This window comes from Macroventuria anomochaeta (assembly GCF_010093625.1).
Source record: "Macroventuria anomochaeta strain CBS 525.71 unplaced genomic scaffold BU25scaffold_46, whole genome shotgun sequence".
Taxonomy (NCBI): Eukaryota; Fungi; Ascomycota; class Dothideomycetes; order Pleosporales; family Didymellaceae; genus Macroventuria; species Macroventuria anomochaeta.
In genome coordinates this window covers 189,494-212,717 of record NW_022985407.1, presented here as the reverse complement: position 1 = coordinate 212,717, position 23,224 = coordinate 189,494, and the positions used below count along the sequence as shown (strand labels likewise).

At 51.2% G+C, this 23,224-nt stretch overlaps 9 protein-coding genes and 1 non-coding gene across 10 annotated transcripts; 5 read left to right on the top strand and 5 right to left on the bottom strand.

The window, feature by feature from the left end:
• Window positions 1-106: 106 nt before the first annotated feature.
• BU25DRAFT_214413 (uncharacterized protein) lies at window positions 107-745 on the bottom strand. Its single transcript, XM_033701244.1, has one exon. It carries the CDS (start codon window positions 500-502, stop codon window positions 140-142), a length of 363 nt encoding a protein of 120 aa, XP_033556488.1. The 5' UTR covers window positions 503-745; the 3' UTR covers window positions 107-139.
• On the top strand, window positions 629-1,799 carry BU25DRAFT_214416 (uncharacterized protein). Its single transcript, XM_033701245.1, has one exon. The coding sequence runs from the start codon at window positions 754-756 to the stop codon at window positions 1,450-1,452; it is 699 nt and encodes a 232-aa protein (XP_033556487.1). The 5' UTR covers window positions 629-753; the 3' UTR covers window positions 1,453-1,799.
• A 3,036-nt stretch (window positions 1,800-4,835) lies between these two features.
• On the bottom strand, window positions 4,836-5,720 carry BU25DRAFT_415438 (Aldo/keto reductase). The gene has a single exon (XM_033707543.1). It carries the CDS (start codon window positions 5,253-5,255, stop codon window positions 4,935-4,937), a length of 321 nt encoding a protein of 106 aa, XP_033556486.1. The 5' UTR covers window positions 5,256-5,720; the 3' UTR covers window positions 4,836-4,934.
• Window positions 5,721-5,915: 195 nt separating this feature from the next.
• Window positions 5,916-6,728, top strand: BU25DRAFT_434997 (flavo protein; the record flags this gene model as incomplete). Its single annotated transcript, XM_033708889.1, has 1 exon — window positions 5,916-6,728. One exon carries the CDS (start codon window positions 5,916-5,918, stop codon window positions 6,726-6,728), a length of 813 nt encoding a protein of 270 aa, XP_033556485.1.
• Window positions 6,729-7,586: 858 nt separating this feature from the next.
• BU25DRAFT_300236 (uncharacterized protein) lies at window positions 7,587-8,048 on the top strand (the record flags this gene model as incomplete). Its single annotated transcript, XM_033701972.1, has 1 exon — window positions 7,587-8,048. A coding segment is annotated over one exon (462 nt), but the record flags the coding sequence as incomplete, so codon positions are not given.
• A 2,219-nt stretch (window positions 8,049-10,267) lies between these two features.
• On the bottom strand, window positions 10,268-10,363 carry BU25DRAFT_t139. The gene has a single exon. It is a non-coding gene; the product is annotated as a tRNA-Asn (tRNA).
• A 675-nt stretch (window positions 10,364-11,038) lies between these two features.
• Window positions 11,039-12,917, bottom strand: BU25DRAFT_214371 (uncharacterized protein). Its single transcript, XM_033701243.1, has 4 exons — window positions 12,414-12,917; window positions 12,186-12,362; window positions 11,487-12,031; window positions 11,039-11,437 (listed from the first exon to the last, which is right to left on the bottom strand). The coding sequence occupies exons 1-4, from the start codon at window positions 12,817-12,819 to the stop codon at window positions 11,120-11,122; spliced, it is 1,446 nt and encodes a 481-aa protein (XP_033556483.1). The 5' UTR covers window positions 12,820-12,917; the 3' UTR covers window positions 11,039-11,119.
• Window positions 12,918-16,171: 3,254 nt separating this feature from the next.
• BU25DRAFT_425873 (uncharacterized protein) lies at window positions 16,172-18,798 on the bottom strand (the record flags this gene model as incomplete). Its single annotated transcript, XM_033708381.1, has 5 exons — window positions 16,172-16,864; window positions 17,057-17,697; window positions 17,912-18,210; window positions 18,263-18,374; window positions 18,525-18,798. 5 exons carry the CDS (start codon window positions 18,796-18,798, stop codon window positions 16,172-16,174), a joined length of 2,019 nt encoding a protein of 672 aa, XP_033556482.1.
• A 129-nt stretch (window positions 18,799-18,927) lies between these two features.
• BU25DRAFT_214326 (uncharacterized protein) lies at window positions 18,928-19,488 on the top strand. Its single transcript, XM_033701242.1, has one exon. The coding sequence runs from the start codon at window positions 19,057-19,059 to the stop codon at window positions 19,360-19,362; it is 306 nt and encodes a 101-aa protein (XP_033556481.1). The 5' UTR covers window positions 18,928-19,056; the 3' UTR covers window positions 19,363-19,488.
• Window positions 19,489-21,125: 1,637 nt separating this feature from the next.
• BU25DRAFT_403001 (uncharacterized protein) lies at window positions 21,126-22,333 on the top strand. The gene is made up of 2 exons (XM_033705064.1): window positions 21,126-21,862; window positions 21,912-22,333. Exons 1-2 carry the CDS (start codon window positions 21,262-21,264, stop codon window positions 22,061-22,063), a joined length of 753 nt encoding a protein of 250 aa, XP_033556480.1. The 5' UTR covers window positions 21,126-21,261; the 3' UTR covers window positions 22,064-22,333.
• The last annotated feature ends 891 nt before the right edge of the window (window positions 22,334-23,224 follow it).

Below are 23,224 nucleotides of genomic sequence, written 5' to 3'. Positions count from 1 at the left end.
TGCAGCCAGGAGCAAGAATGCGTGAGGCAGAAGCATGACGCCGCTGGTTGACCCGGCCGAGACATTCCATGGTACCAAGCGTGTACGTGGTACCACCGCAGCAGCACCAGCAGCATCGTGTGCGTCGTGCTCGGACTGCTCAGTCCTGTCTCGTACCGCAGCAGAAGCCACCCAGCTGCAGAGACAGACGCTCAAAGACGACCACGTGAGGGGTTTGCGCGAGTTTCTTTGTGCCGGCCGCATTCATCTGCATGCAATAATGGTACGGCCAAAGGGATGCGAGCTGGTGCAGTGTTCCTGATATTGTAAGACGTTTCCTCGCCCATCGCACAGACAGCTGTCTTTTCTGCGCCCACGGTAGTCTGTGCAATAGCCTCATCTTAAAGCAGCCGGCGGGTGCACACAGCAACCTCTCCCACACCAACGACGACCAGGTCTCGACCGCTGCAGCGCCGTTTGCTCGACACGACTCGTTTTGGAGTAACATACTGTGGCGACCCATTCCAAGAATGTAGTCAGCATTGTACAAGAACAGCCACCTGCCAATCGCAACGCTCCCACCCTGTGGAACGCATTCACGATTCTGAGAGGCGCGGAGAATTCTGCAGAAACGTGGATGGCACGTTGCACCCTTGCATCAGACACGAAGCTGCACATTCCTGAGATCGTTGACGTGAGTGCCCTGTCGTTAACCACGTTCGCAGCATCACACCATGCCCAACGTCCCACCGTCATCATACCATATCGTTGCCCATGCTTGATCCGCGTATGACAGGTGCAGCATCTGCATATCGATTCCTAACGCTGCAAGACGTGGAGCCTTCTCTGTGGAGAGGAGATTGTTTCCTTTTGCTGGAAACTGAGCCCGCGCTTTCCACGTGTGCAACCCCACCACAACTACGCTGTTGGGCACTGCATGCGAGACATCTCGACCAAGCAAGTCCTTGGCTTGTGGCCTGCAACGCCAAATCCGCCAGACTGGGCCCTTCATGGCTTTGCTTGCTCATCATGGCCGCTTTCAGCACCCTCCGCGGAGCCCTGGTAATTACGAATCAGCATTATCTGAGGTGCGGTGACAGCTGCCAAGGGCAATTACCAATTGCAATTGCTGTAACGATCAGCATCCAGCAAACCCATGTTTCCCAGAGGGCGAACGTCGAAAAACACCCTAAACACAGTGGTCAACGAGTCTCATCGGAATGTCTTGCGCTGTGTACAGACTGGCGACATGTTCGAAATCTCCGAGCAATTGACGACACATGCGATGGCTTGAGGAAAAGCAGCCACACGCTTGTGTTTCAGAGCACGGCAGGATTTCCGCCATCTTGCCGGGCGGATTGCACTCCGGACTATTTTTGCGTCATTGATGGTAGGAAAAATGAGGAGCCACTGCTGTCGCCACTATCTGAAGGACGACGGGAATGGCATCTACCATTCCTTTCCGTTGTTTGAACGCACTTCCCAGAAGTTCGTTTTGGTGCAGCAGTATCCGCTGGCGGGCAGCGGGCAAGAAGCATCATTGACGTTCGCCAAGGCAAAGCGGAATTAGTGAGGTTTGTCAGACCCTGATAATGGCGCCTAAGCATCAACTTGTCTGTATCGCGCTCCCCTTACTCATTTGCCATTTCAAGCCTTCCAGAACACCGGAATCTTCGACCGAGGCCAAACAACTTCGTTGTAACGACTTCTCTAGCTGCCGAAGACAGACGCCGCCCGGCAGATAATCAGACCACGATACGACCGACGACCTCGAAGCTGATCCTTGAACGCTCTGGACATGCGAAGAAACATAAGGACATTTCGCTGTCACAGCCCTATCGAAGCCGTCAGGGCGAGGATCACCCGTCTTTTCGGCAGAAAAACCGCAGCTTGATGGATCGAGTCATGGGTAGAATCCCGAAGGCGCCAGGGGTACCAACACGTGGCAATCGATTCCTTCTGTCCAGCGGGCCGCTTTGCCCTGGCGTGAACGATGGTGCTCCAGTCGTGCAACCCACGATGTCGCCTTTGCCTGTCCTCTAGAGGCTGACATTGGATGAAGCAGACCTGCCACGCCTGCCACTGGATATATTCCAGCACTACTGCAGGCGTCGCGTGGTTGACAGCGCTGCTCTTGTTTACCCGAGGATATTGAGCAGATCCAACATGACGTTCACCAACGTGGCTTCGAAACTCATGCACGCCTCTTCATTTGCAGCTCGTTTCAACCAGGGCTGTGCGCATCACGCCGACATTGTGCGTGTTCCTCAAAATTGCGAATCCCTTCGTTCTTCTCCGCCCATATTGCCGCCTGTTATGGTTGTCCTCGAGTCGCGTGCTAGGTAGGGCAGCACTAGCATACCGAGGACGTCCTCGAGTCAGGAATGTCGGTGAGACTTTTGTCGTCCATGATTGACGCCGGGAAGAGATAGGGTACTTATCAGGGCCCTTGACTGGTCACGAGTTGGCAAAATCCTTCTCGGTAGAATCCATCTCTGCGAGGATCCTTTGCGTCGTGCACCGTCTCAAACCCGGTGTTGAGGCGGGCAGCCGGAGGATGCATAGTTCCGGCTAGTGCTGCAAGAGGCGGTTATCGTCAACCACAGCAGTCCGCGGCGAACATCGGCACGGCGTTCTCGAACGTGTTGGCTCGAAGAGGCTTAAGGATCGGAAGATCGCACACGAGATGTCGCAGCCATGATGTGCGCGCCAGTTGAACCTGGTTTCCAACGACAGATAGCGCGGTGTGTTTTCACGGCTTGAAAGAGTGAGGAATGTTTGTCGACTGGCTCGGCGCCATAACCCCGAGGCTCATGCGAGCGACGCCTTATCCTCATCCCATCACTGTGTACACGAGCCTCATGCACCCCGTTGCGAGGTACCACATTGAGGTCTTTGTGTTGACGACATTGTGTAACAAGAGATAGAATTCTAGATGCAGGCATGCATGCTCTTATGTCGTGAACAAATATAGGCGAAGTTCGCGTAGCGAGGGTACGCAAGACGTCGGTCTGGCTCTGAGATCAATTGTCAAGGCTGGTATTGATCGACTGCAAGAGTTAATTTTGGCGAGCTGGCTTTGGGAATTAGGGATACTGTGGCTTACCTGCCTGGTGAAGATGCTCTGCTAAGTGCTTCAAGGTAAGGCCTGTTGTTCACGATATCCCTTTGTAGCACCACTCTTTTCTCATGGCAGGCCAGAAAGGTGTTGTGGTGGGGAGCTTCGAGCTCTGGTTCCTAAAGGCTGCTGTGGGAGGGAAGGGAAATGAAGGGTTAGTATATGCTCATCTTAATGCCTGTAGATGGCCATGCCTAGCTAGTAAGCTCTCCTCCCTGGCTCACCTCGAAGCTGCTCCAGCTCGAGCTCGTCAGCGTGGAAGCGCTGCTCCTGCTGCTCGGCGGCATTGCAGGCGGCGGTGCGAGCGTAGTAGTGGTAGGTGGCGATGATATCGCCAAACAGCAGGAAGCAGGCGATCACGGCACCGAGGGCCAAGCGGAGGGCGTCCATTGGCGGTTGGTGGTGGTCGATAGTGGTGTTGATGGTGGGGCTAGGAGCGCGTGGTGTTGTTGATTGAGAGACTTTGCTTCGAGCAACGGCGCGGCTCCGCTTCACCACGGGGCAAACTCATCCCCTCCAGCAACATCAACAATGCCTGAGCCCGAGTCGGCGATGCCAGCGACCCATGCAAGAGCACATACCACACAGCTACTGGCAATAGCAACGGGCAGTGCGAGCTAGATTATGTTCACTGTATCTACCCAGCTGGTCTCTTCTGGCTGGATCCTGAAACAACCACGGGAAAAAACTACCTGCCTGCATCGCTCTAGGGTCCTCATGGCTCGCAAGACCTTCCACTTAGTGACCCGGGTCACTGCAGTAACGATTTGCTGATTCGTAGTGAAGTGGGCGCCGCGAATGTATAATTACTGCCCTGGAGTCCTGGCCGAGCTCCATGAGGCACGATTGACATTGTGCTGGTGCTTCCTTGTACCATCTACAAGATCGATCAACTTCACTACGATGAAAGCACCACATACGCCGGAACACCCGCTACGGCCTCCAAGCAAGCCCCACACCTACACACGCTCTCCTCGAAGCACGACCTCGAGCTTCCAAAGAAGACCTGATACTTTTGCATTAGCGACTTGACAACAATCGCAAGAGGGAACAGAAAGCCTATGGCATTGAAGATAGGGCACTCTTCCAGCGGCACCTAAGGAGGGCTACGAACGGTAAGCAGCCATGCCACACACATGCTCAACGCTAGAACAACCACACCGAACAACCACACCGAACAACCACACCGAACAACCACACCGAACAACCACGCCGCGCCTGCTTGCGCCGCTTTGCTCCGCAACATGGTCCGTAACGTGGTCCGTAACTCGTGGACGCATTCGGTGATATGCATCCGATCGAAAAGATGCTGGAATATGGGGCTGTTCCGGAGATATGGTTTGCATGGGGGAGGTGAGTCATGGGGGAACGCCTGGTTGCTCGCGTAGTGTGGTACGGTGGGAGGTGAGGTCAGCAATGTGCCATCGTGAGGTTGGGGTTACATGTGATGCAACGGTTGCCTAGTGCGATCTCGGGCGGTGTAGATGTTTACTATGAGGGGATGTGATGGGATTTAAGTGACGGGCGATGTTGGGCAACGCTGGCAGATATAGCCGCGGTGTTGTAGGGGAGTAATCTCGCATTCGCATTCGCATTCGACGTGGCATACATCGTGACGCACACTGGATTACATATACGAGGATAAGGTGATAAAGCAAAAGTTCATCTGCTCTATCGTATCCATATTGCAGCTTGGGCAGACACTATGCGGAGCTTTTTGCATATTGATATTGATGGGGGACGTATTGCTATTGATTGGAAGAGTAGGATACTGCTTTGGCTGTCTATACTACGCTGACAGAACTATACAGTCTAGTCCACAGATCTTGGTCCTTGCTTACTTCAGAGCTGGAGTGTCTGCATAGCACTGAGCCATGAGTTGAGGAACATAACGCTCACCGCTGACGTCTGCCTCTTCACAAGCCTTCCTGATCTGCTGCTCCTCGTCCTTGCTCAAATTGACATCCAAAGACCCCAGGTTCTCCTTGAGCCTGTTGACCTTGGTTGTGCCTGGAATAGGGAAGATGTCGTCACCCTGGGCCATCAACCAACTCAGCGTCAATTGGCTGGCCACGACACCCTTCTTCTTCGCCAGCTCAGTGATCTGACCAACAAGCTTCAAGTTCTTAGGGAAGTTCTCAGGGCTGAAGCGAGGCATCTGGCTGCGGTAGTCGTCCTTGGCGAAGTCATCAGGGGACCTGAGGGCTCCGCTGAGAATACCACGGCAGAGTGGCGCGTAGGCTACAACTGCGACACCGAGTTCGCGGCATGTTGCAAGAAGGTCGATCTGCTTGCTCTCGATCTCCAGTGCGAAAGGTATATGTCCAATAGGAAGGAGCTACAATACTGGACTTAAGCATAACGGAGTGCTCTAGTGTACCTACGTAGTGTTTTTACTGTGGAAGTTAGTCAAATCGTCCGTTTGATCGTTTCTTCCGGACGTAGACCCTTCAGCCCCGCGCTCGACTTGCAAGCCATGGTGACATCGGACGAGCGGAGTTAAGACGGTAAATCGATCATGAACACTCGAAAGATCTCACACCGTTCAACAACAGGCTTCAGCGACAGCAAAGCCAAAAGTTTAAGATGAAACTCATCGCTGCTTGAGCATGCGTAGGAATAGGGAAGAGGTTTGAAGAGACTGGGGCACGATGAATGCTTATCTCACGTGGCTGGGCGATAGCCGAGATCTCTGACTCTACCCTGAAGCTTACTGCATCAACGCACCAAAAACGCGTAAAGTCGCGCTCATAAGCACCACAACGTCATCGCTCATGAACTAACCCTTACATTCGAACTTACACACAGCAGCACCAGCATGTCGATAGAGATCAGCGACCTGAAACTGTCCAAGCTCAAGCCCCTCGGGCACCAACATTTCGAGCCACCCACACAATTTCGCAGTCGTTTCGATTTCGACCACCACGATGAGAAGATCCACGTTCTACTGTGCGCAACAGGCTCCGTTGCAACGATTAAGATACCGAACATGATCAACGCGCTCGCTAAGCACCCAAACATTGCGATTCGACTCATCTTCACGGCCTCAGCGAAGAACTTCCTGCAAGGGCAGAGCGAAGAACAGCCATCACTCATGTCGATAGAGGCACTTCCGAATGTTGAGGGGTTATACTTCGACGAGGACGAGTGGAAGGAGCCTTGGAAACGCGGCAATAAGATCCTGCATATTGAATTGCGGCGGTGGGCAGATATCATGGTCATTGCTCCACTGAGCGCAAATGAGATGGCGAAGATCACACAAGGCTGGTCAGATAACCTGCTGCTATCTGTGGTACGAGCATGGGACACCACGGGTCTGATAGACCCAGTCAGAGAGATATCAGGTGTGACATGGCCTGAAGAAGAAGGTTGGAAGGAAGCACCGAATAAGAAGAGGATACTTGTTGCGCCGTCGATGAACACAGCCATGTGGCTACAACCGATCACGAAGAAGCAAGTCCAGATGCTCGAGGGTGAGTGGGGTGTCAAAAATGGTGGCTGGTACGAGGTTCTGCAGCCAATGATGAAAGAGCTGGCTTGCGGAGATGTTGGGGGCGGAGCAATGAAGGATTGGAGGGAGATCGTGGGAGTCATCGAGGCAAGACTTGGCTTGGCTGCTGGCGAGGATTGAAGTTTTGGTCCGGCTTCAGATTCAGGACAAGCTTCCGACAGCATCTACTGGATTACTGGTTGAATCAACGAACAATATACCAACACATGATATGATCATGCAGCTCGTATCCACTGCGGGGCCAGACCAAGATCCTTTTGCGGGCGGCCACAGATCCAACAACACCTACAACACTTGTACGTTAGAAATGCCAGCCGCTTGGACATGGTCATTTCAGATGTCGAAAAACACCGTTTACACGGTTCATGGTTCTCTGACTGATCACTCCCTAAATAAGTCTTTATAGAGGCACTCTCCCACCTAAGTCGAACCGATGCGCTCATCATGCCTACCTTCCAGAATGTGGTGCTCGACAAGCAGCGTTTCTGCGATGCATGCAAGCCTATGTTCCGGAGCGGATCTTACGAGTTCAAAGCTAGCGTCCTGGCTATGGAGGATGCCTGCATATTCCATACCAGCCCACTAACCCAACAACTTGGATGTAGCAAGTGTGACTACTGGCCGTATCACTATATGTCGAAAGACGCTTTGGAGCGTGCTGCCACAGCAGGATGTCGGTTTTGTACCATCATTCTCGCATATTACGCAGAGACTTTTTCAGACAAAGCTTTTGTCTCCCCACTGCGATACCAAGTATTCAGAGCGAATTGGAGTGCGGCCGGTGGAGATAATGAAGTGATGTTGAGCGGTTACAACACCGACTCATATTGCGATATCGACTCATATTACACACCGCCTTTGGGGGTACTCGTTCGACCCGCACCGACCGACACTGAACAGCCTTGTGCTGCTGTCTTGAGCATCGATGACTGTCAGTTTTGGAAGCTTGCTCTGCAGTCACAGAGTTGTGAATCCACCGGGTCGCCCAAGGTTTTTGCCTACGCAAAGGACACATTAGAGCGTTATCTGAAGTCACATTCGCGATGCGGGGTCTTCAGGAGACCAGACTGGGTTCCCACTCGACTCCTCGATTTGAGATCGTTATCATCAGGCACGACGCCGACATCCCAAGTCCGCCTAGTTGAGACTTCGGACACCCATGTGAGGGGCCGTATGCAACACTCCCATTGCTGGGGCGGGGATGAATCCTGGGTCACAACGAACAACAATATCGACGATCTGTATCAAAGCTGTCCAGTGTCTAAATTCCCATGTATTTTCCAGCAGGCTATGTCTACTATTCTTTCACTGGGCATCAATAACATATGGATCGACTGTTACTGCATCATCCAGAAGGATGAAAACGACTGGGAACACGAGGCTTCGGAGATGCACATGGTTTATACGAATTATATCATCAATATTGGAGCTGCAAATTCGTCTGGTCCATGAGATGGGCTTTTTCGCGATAGGGAGTCCTTTCACGCTGGAAGTGTTCAGTAGTGTCCAACTACCAAAAGTCATGTCGGAAGAGTCTGGTTTCTCTATCCCCAATTCCGTTGGGCTTACGGCTCGGATGCCGTTCATCTGCATCGAAACCCTTGGGACTGTTCGAAGTACTTGAGGCACACCCCGCCCTTATTGGAACGAGCGTGGGTCATACAAGAATGCGTACTCAGTCCAAGAATGTTGTCGTTCTCCCAGAAACTGGTCCATTGGCAATGCTCGGAGGCATACTCTTGCGAACTTTTCCTTACTGGCGAGATCCTATTCGAGCCGCTATACGCGACAATGAAGACATATCGTATAAAAGCAATGGATCACGCTATAGTGGCTGGTAAAATCCAGACTTGGACTCGAGGGATGAGTATGCGTTCCTTCCTCTTTTCGAGTACGAAGCGCCGTATAAGACAGAAGACGATGGCTCGGGTTATGAGGAGGATGTAGAAGGAGGTATACTAGGTAACGCGAGGACTGGTCTGTTCATAAGTAGATCGGGTGGGAAACGGGATAGAGGAGAGCAGGCATTTGTACAGATAATTTCAGAGGGCGTCCTATTCTTGGGAGCACTCAGATGGTAGTCTTAGAATAACGTTAGATTAGTCCTCAGGTAACGGATAGAAGTCCAGTGTCAAGTATGCCTCATGCTATCTGATCACACGAGAAAGAGAGCTGGTTCTTGGTGTCAGTATTTGTGTGCATGAGGAGAGAATGTCGTCTTCGTCGTAAACAACGCCAAAACCACTGCTCGGGATCATGCCACCGACGTTTCCCCTACGATCTCCCTGTCTCTCACCTGGCCTTCTCATTGGCAAAAAGATTGGATGTGGCGAGGCTCAAACCCGCATCTCCTCGCGATCCGGATGTCGCTACATAAGGGACTCCCGGTTCAGTTGTCGGTCTTCGTCCCCGTGCGTTGTTCTTCCTTGTTTAACTACATACCATTTGGGCTAGATGAGTAGATTGTGAAACGAGGCATTTATATATGTAACGGAAGAGCTGCTGTACAATCACAAGGCAAAAGTCAATGATGAGGTGAAAGCAGACACCTTCCTCACTGTCTCGAAAGCTTCCACGGAGACTGGCAGTATTTGAAGGTCTTGGATCAAAGTGGTGATGTATTTTCTCAGTATCATAGTGTTAGATGATGCCAATTAGAAGCTCGGGCTGTTATATGTTTTGCTCGTTGCAATACTGTGCCAGTGTTCAGTCCGGATTGCATGTTACAAGAAGAAGATTCAATTGATCGAACACGAGAGCGATTTAGTAAGGCCTTGGTAAATCTGTTGCAGTTCATGGAAAGTGCGCGGACAGGGAAAATTAAGGATTGAACTGGGTTTGTATTGTATGATGTTGCGGTATCGGTCGGTCTGTACAAGGTTTGACTGTATCCCTGACTACGAAGGAAAATTCCTGCGACGGGCCACAGCATGAGATTTGCTGAAGGCCTTCTGGCTCTGCTGTGGAAGCTGAGGGCTCGAAGTTGCTCCGTCCGACCTTTTTGCACCACGAGAGACTGGACAGGTTGCATGCGCTGAACGACCAGTCCGATATGGGCTGAATGTGCTTGTGCCCGTAGAAGGACGAGATATGTAAGGTGCATCGAAAGTTGAGCCACATTGGAGGTTCACAGCACACAAAGCTGCACCTACACAACAGAACAGAGCCAATATTGGTAGAGCAAAGCAAGATCCTGCATTATAGTGAGGCAGGCATACAGCGTAGATCTGTCAGGCGTAGAGATCTCGATGTTTACGCGCTGATAGTGCTCCCGCAGGAGAGCATCACGAGTTATTTATACTTGCGCAGATCTCTCTGCCTTGCTTGCTCTTGTCGCAATTTGTTGTTGCTCTTTCTATTTCTGCTCCTGCTCTTGTTGTTCTACGCCACTTGTTTCTTCCTTCATGCCACCTTCTAACACCTTCCTTATTATCCGCTTCTTGCTCCTCCGCGCACGCTCTTGCTAGCAAGTTTACTTATATTAATTTTCCACAGTTAATTCAGCCAATCACAGCAACCTTTGAAATCCAGCTACTACGCTTTGTGGTTCACCACGGATTTTGCTTGGTTCCTTCGGAAGTAAAAATGCAAAAAAGACATGCCGTAAAAATGCCCAGCACGCTAAGTGTCAGATGCTTCGACAGTGCAAAAAATGTTATCTCCCCCGGAAAGGCTCGAACTTTCAACCTCCTGATGTGCAATCAAGCGAGATGCGGATAACAGTCAGACGCGCTAGCCAATTGCGCCACGGAGGATCAACCTGTAAGTCAAGTTGGTGGTTGCGCCACGACTTTTGATGAAAATTTGGGCGAATATAAACAAATTATACGCAGTATCAAGCTTGAAACAGCAGAGTTCTGGAATGAGGTTGGCTTGTAGACCATTCCACGTGACAAGTTTGTTCGATCGATGAGTGGACTCGGGATCAGGTTTGTGGGCGGGGCTAGCGAGTTTGACCGAGGTTTGACGGCACAGTGGGCGAACAACGCACAACCGAAGCGTTCCATGCCTCAAGAACGTTGCGTGTATGCCTGTAAACACCTCCAGAAGTGAACAAAAACATTTGACAAATAATGGATGACGACCGGGAACACCAAATCTCACTGTCAATGTGAGCCTTCGGGGTTTGGCATCCACATTCGTGTGCAACAGCAAGAAAGTCTCGAATAAATGTCTGTGAACCGTCACTTCACGGCGAGGTGATACCGTGCCAGGGCCCCATGTGCAGACCGAGATGCACGACTGGATGAAGTCCGTGAATAAGTTCGAATCCATGTCGACGGCATCGCTCCTTCCTAACTTCGAGTGTCGCTGCTGCTCTTGCAGTAATAGTAGCAGTCGATCGTCACTGCCTGCAATGTCACTGTAAATCGAACGAACACCTGCCACGGCAAGTAGCACGGTCGCAATACGATAATCAAAAAAAGTTAGTGCGAACAAACATGAATACTCTAGTCTATATGTATGAGTACAAATGCGTAAGCCCATCTATAGGATGCCTGCTTAATGCGTCACCCGCAGACAGAGACCAACTGAATGCCTTGTCTATCGCCGTCCTGATCTGCGTCTAGCTCTGGAGCCACCAACCCTCGCTCTTCCTCTTGGTCTCCGCGTTCTCTGGTGTTTCCTGCCTTCTTTGGGTCCTCCTTGTGCATAGCAACGTAGATTGCTGAACCCAGAATCAGTGATGAGCCAATAATGGACAATGCCCCCGGTGTTGTGCCCCAAATGAGTTTGTCGAAACTGAGCGCAAAGAGCATCTGCATATATACCATGTTAGTCGCTCGTGAAGACTTCTCGTGTTGCAGGCCTGCAGCGAGAAGAAATTGCTGTCTTGCGTGAGTACGCGTCCATAGCAGATTGAGCAGACAAACTTACCATCACGAACCCACATATGCCCAGGAAGATCAAATAGCACCAGTCTACGAAGGATCGCGGAAGTAGGAAACCTACGCCAGGCAAGGCGATCATCATGACAATACTGACAATTGTGCACCATGTTGCGAAGTAGTTCACTGAGATGAGTGGATGTGCTCGCTTGCCAATCCACCGAATGGTAGTATACGCACCTGCAGCTCCTAGAACACCCAGTAAAGCAAACCCAACAGCTGATGCCCGTTGAGCTGGTGTAGCCGCATCAAGCTCAGCTGCCAGACGGTGAGTGTCAGCCGTTGCATTGACCGGAACCACAATGTCTGAGTCACCACTTGCGGGTGGAACTGCCTCGCCAGATTGCGACAGGAATTCGAAGAGCGAAACCGGTCTGGCTATAAGAACGACACCAAAAAGTGAGATGTAAGCTGCGATCTGTTCCATGCGAGTGAATGGCTCGTGAATGAGGTATGAGCAAGCCCAGCATGCGAGACTAGGTGCTAGGAAAGTGATGACGGTAGCATCGGCGAGCGGCAAATAGAGCAGTGAGTCTATGGGAAGTTAGTGACTCAGTCATGGGGGGTGACTCAGGTGATGACCTGTCGTGATGCATCGAATGCTCACTGCAGTGTGATAGCAACAGGTCATGCACTCTGCAGTAACAGAACGACAAACAATGCAGCAAAATGTAGAGAGAAGGCTTACAATACATGCCAAATACTCCAAAGAAGCCGAAAAGCCCTCGAGCGACCAGCAAAGGTCGAACTTCCCTCATGCCGAAGGGGAAATGTTCGGTATTTTTGTGCCACATGTATACTGACGCACACAGAACTGTGATACCCATACGAGCGAAGAGAATGTGGAAGGGATGGTATCCTTTACCTATACTAGGTAATTAGCATGTCTTATGGCGACTTCGCCATGCGTTCTTACCATCATTGCCCTCCATCTCCAACAGTCTTGTAGTGACATTCATCAACGCGCCGAAGAACTGTGATATCAGAACCAAGAAGAGGCCCTTATTCTTCGTCCATATTGCTTGAACTCTTCCCTTTGCAGTCCCTGGAGGCGCTGGGGCTCGAGAGGCATGTCTACGACCACTTTGATAAGGGAAATAGTCTGGATTGCGACCGTATCGTATATTGTTGCTGTCGTCTATCGAGAGAAGTGAAGGATCCGGGGAAGGCACCCGTATAGCCCCACGTGCGACATTCAAAGATCCTTCTAGCTTATTGCCGCCGGATTTACCAGCCGCTTCAGCCTCGTACGCAGCAAGCTGCTCGCTCGCAGCGTACTTGCCATCGTCTTCGAAGTCCCTTGGATTTGGCAGCGCGTTCATCGCACGTCACTAGATGGTCCGGAAGAAGATGTGTAAGGTAAGTGACGACGTTGTGAAGCCATGATGGAAAGCGCAAGAAGGCTGCTGAGCCAAGCGCGCGATACGGTAACGAGGAAGGTGCAAACTGGCGTTCAGCGAGTGAGAGAGCACACGACACCAGACAGCGCCTCCACAACCACCCCACGTTATCCTCGGTTTACTCCGAATACTCCGGATGTCGACCCACAGATCGGTCGTTAGCAGCAGCGATCATGTTCACTAGAGAGCCGCAAGGCGCTGTCAGATATGAGTTTGAGCCTGTAAGTGGTGTTGATATACAATCTCGAACGATGACGTTCGTTGACCCCGCACCAAGATTCGGATATGGCCACATGGAGCTCTGGGTGCCAAGGTACACTTTACCATCTTTCCACTATGCCAGAATCTGAATTCGGTCCTTGAATACCATGGGTATATCTGGTAAGGTATGTGGTAGATTATCTTCCTTCTGGCACCAATTTATGTCGTCAATCTTACCCTCAATCACGATTGCGAGAAAAGCGTACCCAACTCTCGATGATAGACAGACAAGCTAATACACAGACCCCAGGTTCAGGGTTGCTACAATGTAAGCATACTAGGTCTTTCGATAACTGTGGTGAACCTTGAAGACGGCGACGGAGTACAACTCCGGCTGCAAATGTGTCGACATGCAGGTTCCTACGCACCTTCTTTCCAATCTCTTTCGTGGCCACATCTAGGCCCTTTTCTGTCCAGGAGTTCCAGTGTTATAATCAGGCCACCAGATATTCGTACCGTTGTGTACGTAGACCCCGCATCGCTTCAATGGAGCGCTTCACTCGGCTCACTTTCTGACCCTTGAAGACATCGGAAGCCTTCATGCATGACCTCACCGATCAAGAGCAGCACGTTCTTAACGGAACGGCTCTTTGCCGTGTATCCGAGCTACCGTGTGGCTGTTATAGACGGCTGGTGTAATAGCAAAAATGCAGACGACCAAGCATGTGTGATGGCGCCAGCAACATCGTATGATGTTTGAAGTTGCGCGCAAGAACGCGCATCTTGGATTCTGGCACATGCATGGCACCAATAGCCAGTAAAACCACAGATGCCATTGTCATGGGCGGCTGCTGGTAAGAAACCACCCACTGCTGACGTTCCACTGGTTGAAATGTCCTCCACCAACGCCGAACGCAAGTCACATTCATGCCTTTGCAGCCACAATCATGCCGTGTAACGCTCCATGCTCGGTACATCACGCTCGCTTGGGCGAATTTGAAACACGGGAGAGAACCTTCAAATATGACTGCGCATGGGCAGGTAGCACGGGCTGAACAGTGGTACACCGGTAGCGAAGCCGCGACTCAAGGGCATGCACCAATTCTGGTACCCTAAAATGTTCCTTTGTTCCCACGATGCCCAACGTCTCAGTGGGAACATAACTTGCCATCGGGGACAAACTCCGCATCCGACTCGCAAGCTCGTGATCGGAAATCTGCTGCTGAAAACCGATGCCATGGACCTTTCGTTATGAGCTCGAGGCCATCGTACCTATACTTTGACCCGCGACTCAGTATTCCACATTCGCATGTCGAGGATTTCCTTTCTAGGACAGACAAGTAATGATGCAACTCGAATGGAACAGCATATAGCTATAGAGTTCTGTAATTGCAAGTGCAAAGCCAAATGAGGTTTGGTGCAATGCCGTGTATCAGCCTTACGTCTGGGGCGCCTGCGACTCATGGCCATCATCTACCTAACTTGGCTTGCACACGCTGATTGTTGACGAGCGGGGGAACGGGTTATGGGCACAGACGGCCTGTCCATGCTCTCATGCGCGAAGAAAATGCTTGAGATGACTGACATTTGTGGCGCTTGCAGGTGCCACATCTTTGTGGTTCCCAGGATCTTTCAGAATCTCCCATCAGCACATGCACGGTTGACAACGAACAGACAGGGGTAACGGCTTTTGCGTGCAAGCGAGACGGGAAGTTGCGTTGATGGCTGTTGCCGTGATATATGGCGAGTGTTGTGCGACTGCGACTGCGGAAAACTCGCAATTCACCGACTGACCATCGAGATGCTTGACATTTCTCAAGCTAGGAAAAGAATTCGGACATTTACTCCACTCAGCTTTCCAAAGTTCGGGAAGCCACTATGCCTTGCTCGTTCGCTGATCCTCTGCAGTTGGCCAGCTTGAGACTCGATACGAGGGCCCATGTCCTACACCTTGTACGGTATTGGTTTGTAGGTTTTGCAGCCCGTGCAGCGTAACGTGGCGCAGATTTTGAGCAAGCCACAACTCAAAAAAAAAAAGAGCTTCTTCGTAATCTGCATGCAATGTCTATACCAAGAGTACGCATGATCACCTAGCCGGATGCATACTTCCTGAATCATGTATTACATCGTAGCCCACGCTGAACCTTCGACATCATTTGATGCCCAACGACTGGAGACCTGGTGAAGACGGCAGAGCATTGATCAGCCCATCCACATTCGCCGATCAAACATGTTATTCTCGGAGTGCCCGGTGCCAGACCTTTAGCAGTAGCGGGAGCTTTGATGTACCGGGGCCAATTTGGCAGTACATGTTGTCGATCTTCTGTAGAATGCTCGAGCCTTGTGGACGTCAAACATCAGCCTTGCACTTTTCACCAACAAACTAGGCCCTGAACTAGCTTGCTCCTTAGTTCCTATCTTGAGCGAACATCATGCCATCTTCATAACGTGAGGCGTTATAGGGCGGCTCGGGAAGTGAGACGATCCACCGTCCACAATCCACCTGGTCATCCACATCACTAGCGTTGATAGCTCATGTGGGGAGCATCCACATCCACATTTGCAAGGTGAAGCTCAACACGAGAAAAGTCTATCATGTGGAACATGCACGCGGCATGAAGATCCTGGACAGAGTTTCTCCTGAACATGCTCGAGATATTCAGAAACAGAAACGGATAGCTAGTGCACGGAAGCGGAAACGGTTAGGCAGATGATAGTCCAGATTTTGAAAATGAATTTGGCCGTGAAGGATACTATGCCGTGATTCACCGAGTGCAGTGGCTCCTTCTTTGACGTACTGTTATATACTGGGAATTGTAGACTGCAGACTATGCGGTCTAATTGCAGATGGGTCCAGATTGTTGTGCTGCTTGTGATGGGGTATGTGGTACTTCTTTAGGGAAGCGAGCATCCGCGCAAAACGTTTGCTCAGCCTGACTTGAGATTAATATTGCAACTCCAGATGAGAGCCCGGAAACAATGTCTTATACAAACAAGTCCTCCTGCGGGGCCATCCTATAGGAACACGCTGCGTGTTCGTCAATTGTTCCCCAGCATATGCAATAAATCTCCTTCATCGATGCTGTATCCACTTGCCATGGTGTCCGTGGGCAGTTACCTTCCTTGCCCGCGGTCCTCTACCCAGCAGCGCTCTGATGCCTTCCGCTGCAAAATCGTGTAAATTGTTGCCATGCACCCGCTCTCCTATAACTCTGTGGTCGATTGCTTCTGCTTGCTGATCCTCATAAACCTCCTTGTTGACCAGGGTTGAACCATTCACTGCGAGCATGTCTCGTTGATAGAGCACTTTCTCATGCTGAACCGTCGTCTCGGAACCGTCCCGAATGCCGCTAAGCAAGTAGTGCTGCTCCGTGCTGCTAGAACCGTACGATTTCTTCTGTGCTGGGATGCTAATGTAGGACGTCGTACCATTCTGCGAATTTGTCACTCTAGTTCCACAGAGTATTGCATCTCTTGGCGCTACTGCTTTCCATCCGTTTGGGAAGGCGTGTTCACCGATCTGCTCGACATTCTTGCCTCGCTTCATCGTAGCGTCAATGGTAAGCCCTCCACCCGAGGGCGCGTTGTAGGTTGAGGCAACCCACAGGGGGTAGGCAAAAGCCTTGGAGTAGGTCGAAGCTGGAGACGTGTTGAGTCCACTTGAATTTTGTCGTACGTTTTGACCATTGCCCTTATTCGCAAGCGTGTCATAGTTCGAGTATGCGAGGTTCTGGGTCCAGGTAAGCTTCTCGAAACCCCTGGAGATCTGAAGCGTGGATGGTAGTCTTCGAGAAAACGTTGATCATGGTATGGGGCTTTGTAATGTAGAGATGGAGCCTGTGATCATGCTGGTGTTAGTATCAAGCCATATGAAAAGCTTCTCTGTGACAACCCGGTTCGATTCGATTGACGGCGTGATTTCGCCCTAGCCATTGCCATCGTCCTCAACATCAACTACTCGAATCTCGAAAATGTGATCCAAGTCGTCGATGAGTGTTGGAAAGAACGGTGTTATATCGATCTCGTCCTCAAGCAGGTCAAAAGCATCGATGTCTACGATAGGCCTCCAGAGTCCAGGGACGACACCACCGGTAAAGATTACCGGGAATGGCCATGCCACAACAGCCAGTTGGCCATCAATGATCAGCTGCAGCTCTCTGAAAGGCGAATGGCCGTAAAGTGTATTGTCGTCGCCGAACATATGCGTGTCAGAAGAGAGTACGTTGCTCCACCAAAACTCTTCAGCGGCCTGACCACAGGCTGAGATCGAGAACACTGCTTTCCTGGCATTCTGTGGGATCGTCAGAGCATCGACAGCTCTTGACTCAGGTACGGTGAAATGACTCGGCCTATTTGCGGGAGATCTGCGCGCAGATACCAGGACAACGATATCCGCGGGCTCCAGCAGATTTTTGGCAGTGAAATAGGTCGCCGTTAAAGTAGTGTGCCAAGTTCCTGTATATGTGGCATCTACAAGGTCCCCAAGATCGAAGATGATCTTCCGAGGCTGCCTGAATAGGGCGAGGTGACTACTCATGTCCCTGACATAGCTCCACACGATGCCATTCTGTGTTGGTTCGGCCGTCGATGTACGAAAGACTGACATCATCGAAGAACATTAAGCGAGTTGATCGAATTGACATCCCGCAGAAGTGACGGTAAAGTTGAAGGTTACACGGTTGTACTTGCAGTCTGGTTGGTAGTACTCGCCTATACGTCAGGTAAGCTTCTTGTCACCAAAATGCATTTGTGTGTAGGTATGAGCATTTCGCACGCTTTGGTGGAGAAAGCGCTCAGCATGTTCATGACGTACCTATGAAAGGTTGGCCATACGAAAAGGCGAAGGTGTATACCATCAGGGTTTGCTGACATGCCGCAGAGGAAATTGCGATGGGAGGCGCAACCTGCAGGCATTCGAGCAGAGAAGACTCATTGTTGGTAAAGCTATTGGAAGCAGGACTTGAGACAAGCAATTGCGGTGGCGTGATAAGGACAGCAGGTGTTACACGAGGAATCGTGATTAGCATTAGACAGATGGAAAAGAGTTGTAGCAATCTGCCGTTGTATGCCGAACGTTGTGGCGATTTTGCCTTTCCAATCTCGTTGCCAACTCTTTAATTTGCTAGCCAAGCAGTTTTGGGTGCAGCTCTGCTCTGAATCGCACATGTCGCAGCAGTAGGACCCTGGATGCCACCTGAATCGTAGTTCGCCGCCAAGGAAAACCGGTAACGCCGTCGTTAGAGGTATCGTACGAGAATCCAATGTTTTACAATCCGCTAAAACGCCTATAGAAGAACTTTGTATCGAGAGGAGTTAATCTAGAACTTTGGATTAGTACCTTTGTATGCCAGCCAGGAAACAATGTCGTTGGGTACCTCGTCAAGGAATGGAAACAATGAACAGGGATGCACTCGGTCAAGCAGTACCTTTGTGATTGTCCCAGAACCGTTTTGTGGCGTCTTTAACAATTACAGAGTCGCCGAAACGTGGCCGGTAGTAGTTGAGAAGGGCGAACTCGTCTGCTGGAAGGATGTATGATGTGGGCTGAGCGTTGAGCTTTGCCCAAACTTCCGCTAACCGTCTCTCAAGAAATTGAGCAAGACGCTGGTCGACACCACCGTCACTGTTCTGGGCGATATGGACAGCCTGTCCGAGGGAGAGTTGACCGTAGCCGGCTACATTTTCTAGGTTACCACCCATGTTGTCGAAGAGAAAGTACCGGTCGATGGTTAAGGTCGATAGTGTGGAAGGAGACACTTGACAATCAAAGCTATGAAGGAAAGTGGTATAATTGTTGATAACAAGAGTGGAATGAGCGATGTATGGTGAAGCAGTGAAATCAAGAAGGGTGAGCGGATAGCGCGGGAGGTGAGTATATATACAAAAGCATATTAATAGTCATTTCAAGAAGGAGGGCGAACCCACGTGAAGAAGCAGGCAGACCCCGAGCACGAGCTCATGCAGCTGCGTATGTCGAGAGCTTGGTCGAGGCCTCAAACAGTTGGTTCCGGGAGTGTGCCGCTTTGGGCGCTGTCAAGCTGTGAAGCGAAGGAGTGGGTGCGACACCAAGCTGCAGACTATCCGTCCAATGAGTGCATTAGGCAAGGACCCTGGTCCGTCAGGAAGCAAGTGACGGCCGAGCTTCACAAAGAAGAAGAAAAGGAACACACTCCAAAGTTCAGCCGAGCAGCTAGGTGGTATGCAAGACAACGTTTCCGGTCCAAGACCAGCCCTGTCCGCTACTCTGGAACGTTTGAGTTCTGACGAACCACGAACGACTCGGTCCCACAACCAATCAGGGATTTGGCGTTGCCTGAAGGGGATTTGATGAGCCTGAAAGATGAATAAGTGCTTGGCCACTCGTCAGGTCGATACGTGGAAGGTCTAAGTTTGAGACTGGTGCAGTAGCAGGGTTGTTGGTGCGCCGAAAACTTTGTTTCCAGCCCGCAAACCTTCGCAGGCCCCGCAGTCAGGCTCCGAGCCGCTTTAGAGCGAGTTCTTGATTCAGTTAGCGGATGAGAGATCGTAAGAACGACGGCAAAGCCAGAGGCGAAATAAGGGGCGCTGCAGACGAGAGGCAAAGCGTTGTGATGTGTCGTGATGGTGGGTTGCTGACGACCCGGCAATGTGCTAGGGTAATCGGCAGTGCAGCACGTTGTTGCAGGGAGGAAAGCACAATTCCGCATCGCGTGAGCCAATTAGCGAGGGTTCTCCATACAGCATAGCATGTATGGATCCATGTCAGTTCGAAATAGGCTAACGTCAGACGTTGAGGATTGCTAGCGACCGGCTACGTCCGCAAGCAGTCCAACGCCACCCTCCAAAATAATCCCACGCGATGACGCTGAGTCTGTCGATGCGCCATTACTCGACATGCACCTACACCCAACGTGCGTTCGGTAACTGATATGTAGGGCAGTAGGGACGAATCTGCGACGCGATAGCGCCGACTCGAGCATTGCAAGTGATACCTTGTAATAGAGTCTACTCCTTGTTCCATAGACGCGCTACTGTACCAGTGAACAGGTTCGCATAGAGTTGGACCCGCACGGCCGATGATAAAGCTACGCGTTTGCCCCGCAATATAGAATTCGAGAGTATGAAGCGATACAACAATAAGGACATTGGTATGAGAACGCTTGACAGCCGATTGTCAATGCAGAACCCAGTGATGGCACTTGAGGCAGCATTAGGCGACGTCGAAGGGCGTTCGGTGGGGACTGCTACATTGCAGCTGTTCCAATGAACATCTGGAGTAATCGTACGGTAACTTGTGACAATTGATGCTGAAGCCGTGTTCCACAGCAGTGAGAGGACGAACCGAGGGCCAGTTACGTCCAGTTCATGAACCCTGTTGTGCCGCCACAAACTGACAGCCAAAGGCGTTCCATGCCGTTGGTCAGGCGCCTTTTCTGTGACAGGCACCTGCATAGGGCACTCTCCGAGTACTTTTTGGGAAGTCCTATACGCTGCCCAATCGAAGAGAATGCTTCATTGGGATCTTGCAATTTCACTGCAGCCGTGAAGTCGAAATCGAGGATGACGCAGGCTCACGAGAACAGCGACATCGGTGCCCAGACGAAAGCCAGGGGTTCTCCAGAGTCCATTTCGACTCGGAAATTTTGATGCCTGGTTCCTGGATTTCACAGCCACCGCTGCCGGCGCGGAGGCCTCTAGGACTGGGGAACCTCGACTTGCTCAACGTCGTCGACCTCATGTGGTCTGACTTCGGGCCGTATCACAGCCAGCTGCAAGCGCGGAAATGATGGGTGATGAATGAAGGATGCCAGAAGGACTGGTCGATGCTGGCGTTAACAATTGCGATTCAGTCGCTGCTGACGTTGCGGCCGTTTGAATCGAAGACAAAGAGTGAGGCGAGAAGAAAAGTCCAGGGGAAGGTTTGCCTCCTAGATGCTGTATGTCGCAGAGTTACAGGCGCTCTTTCCTGTTCCTGAATAGAATGCTCAAAACGATGGGCGGTGAGTTCGAGGCAGGCGCAAGATCGGAGCTCTTTTCGCCGACGGCAGCTGCGATGGACCCTGGCAGTTTTATCGTCACTGCGACGAAACACCCAGTTTGCGAACACACTGCGACAACGACCTGATACAGACCTCACCACGTGAGCACCACTTCACCCCACCTTCATCCGGACCTCCACCTTCAATGAAGACGCGAGTCGCACGCATCTGGACAGAGCAGCTCCTGTTTGGGAGCTCTCAGGCAACAAGGAGCTCTGTATCGCGCCCATCAGCGCCATTCCTAAGGAGCTTCTTCTCTTCAACACAGCACTCAGCCAGGACTCGATTACCGCCAAAAATATTACAGCACAGCGCGCTGCTGTACTTCCGATTCCAACGATCTGCCCTCGTACGCCGCTTCCGCTCCATCCGCCTCAACAGCAACAAGTCGAATGGATCACATCATGATCCAACGCCACACTTAGGCAGCCCTGAGCCAGCGCAATCACTGTCGCAGAAGCTTAAGGCTCTTTCGAAAGAGTATGGATGGGCAGCTTTAGGTGTATATCTGGGCTTGTCTGCCCTGGATTTCCCCTTCTGCTTCCTTGCAGTACGGCTCCTCGGCACAGATAGGATAGGGCACTATGAAGAAGTAGTCAAAGATGGCTTCTGGAACCTCGTCAGACTAGTTTTTCCAGATGCGGGCACGACATCAGCCGAGAAGCACGCACTAGAAGAGACTGCTGAGGCTAGCCTGGACGCTGGTGAGATAGCAGCTGTAAAAGCACGAAACGGTGGTGATGCATGTGAGTGTGGTCTTGAATCTCTTTTAACTGATGGCTGACTGGATTCTAGCGATCTGGACACAACTCGGTTTGGCCTACCTTGTTCACAAATCCCTGATTTTCTTCAGAGTTCCACTTACTGCTGCCGTCTTGCCGAAAGTTGTCAAGACACTCAGGAAGTGGGGCTACAACATTGGAAAGAAGAATCCAAAGACAGACTGAGTCTGGCTCAGTTATTCTAACTGTTGGACGAATGTCCAGACAGTCTGTTGCTTTCACCACCGAGCTCGAGACCGGCCAATCCTCGACTCTTCATGCATTATGACGCTGTAATCCTCAACACATGTAAGATAAGCTTGTAAGAAACGCACCTATGCCTGCAAGATACATTACTGGCAGCCAACTCTGATTTAAGTCTGTACACAAATCATTACGAAGTTTACTGCGATCACTGAGACCCTGCTTACTCTAAGGGCACCATAGGCATAAAACTTATCCGCTATACTGACAAAATAGTGCACTAGTCAATTTATGCACTCAAAACTCGTCGCCTTGAAGCCAATCCCCCCGTGTCAAGGCATGCAAAGGCATCCAAAAGCATGCACCACACAACCTTGAACCCTCTTTTCAGACTTGACACTTGCAGACACACCGCACATATACGAACAGGAAGGTTCTCCGAACCACTCACCATCGGTAATCTCTCTATTGGGTTTCCATCTCAGGCCACTTTCGCAGCACATCCAATCACCATCCATACTCGCGTACTTACCACGCTTACCACGCGGCGCAAACCCTAACTCCCTAGCTCCCATCTTAACGCCCTTCCCAAGGCAGCGGTGCAACACTTGCTGCACATCATCCGCACAATCAAACCTAATCTTCACCTCGATCAAAGCCTGTGCACGCCGGACCCGCTTACTCGTCCATACACAACCTGGCTTTGTTCCAGACAGGGTCATGATCAGGTACGATTCGATTCCTCCACACAAGTCACAACGCTAGACCCATATTTCTGTCTTCCCAAAGACACGCAACATGATGGCGATGCGAGCTGCACGCCGTGCCCCACGGAACGTGCAGGCGAGCGCTGCCGACTCGGAGCTGTGCCGAGTGGAGGGCGTAGTCGAGCGTATGCGTGTGTAATGCGAGGCAGTCCACTTACTCGCACACGTCACTGCTCGAAATATGTAACTGAACCTTCCTATCTTGGATGGTGGAGGTGCAGAGAAGAGGTGCCTTGCATGCAGCATACAATTGAATTTGCTTGTTGCTCCTGCGACCCAGGATCGCGGGCCTGCCTCCGAGAGCTTCGGGAAGTTTCGCTTGGAGGTTTGAGTGCAATGTCCTGGGTGCTCGGGAGCGCGTGAAGGGTGCAGACAG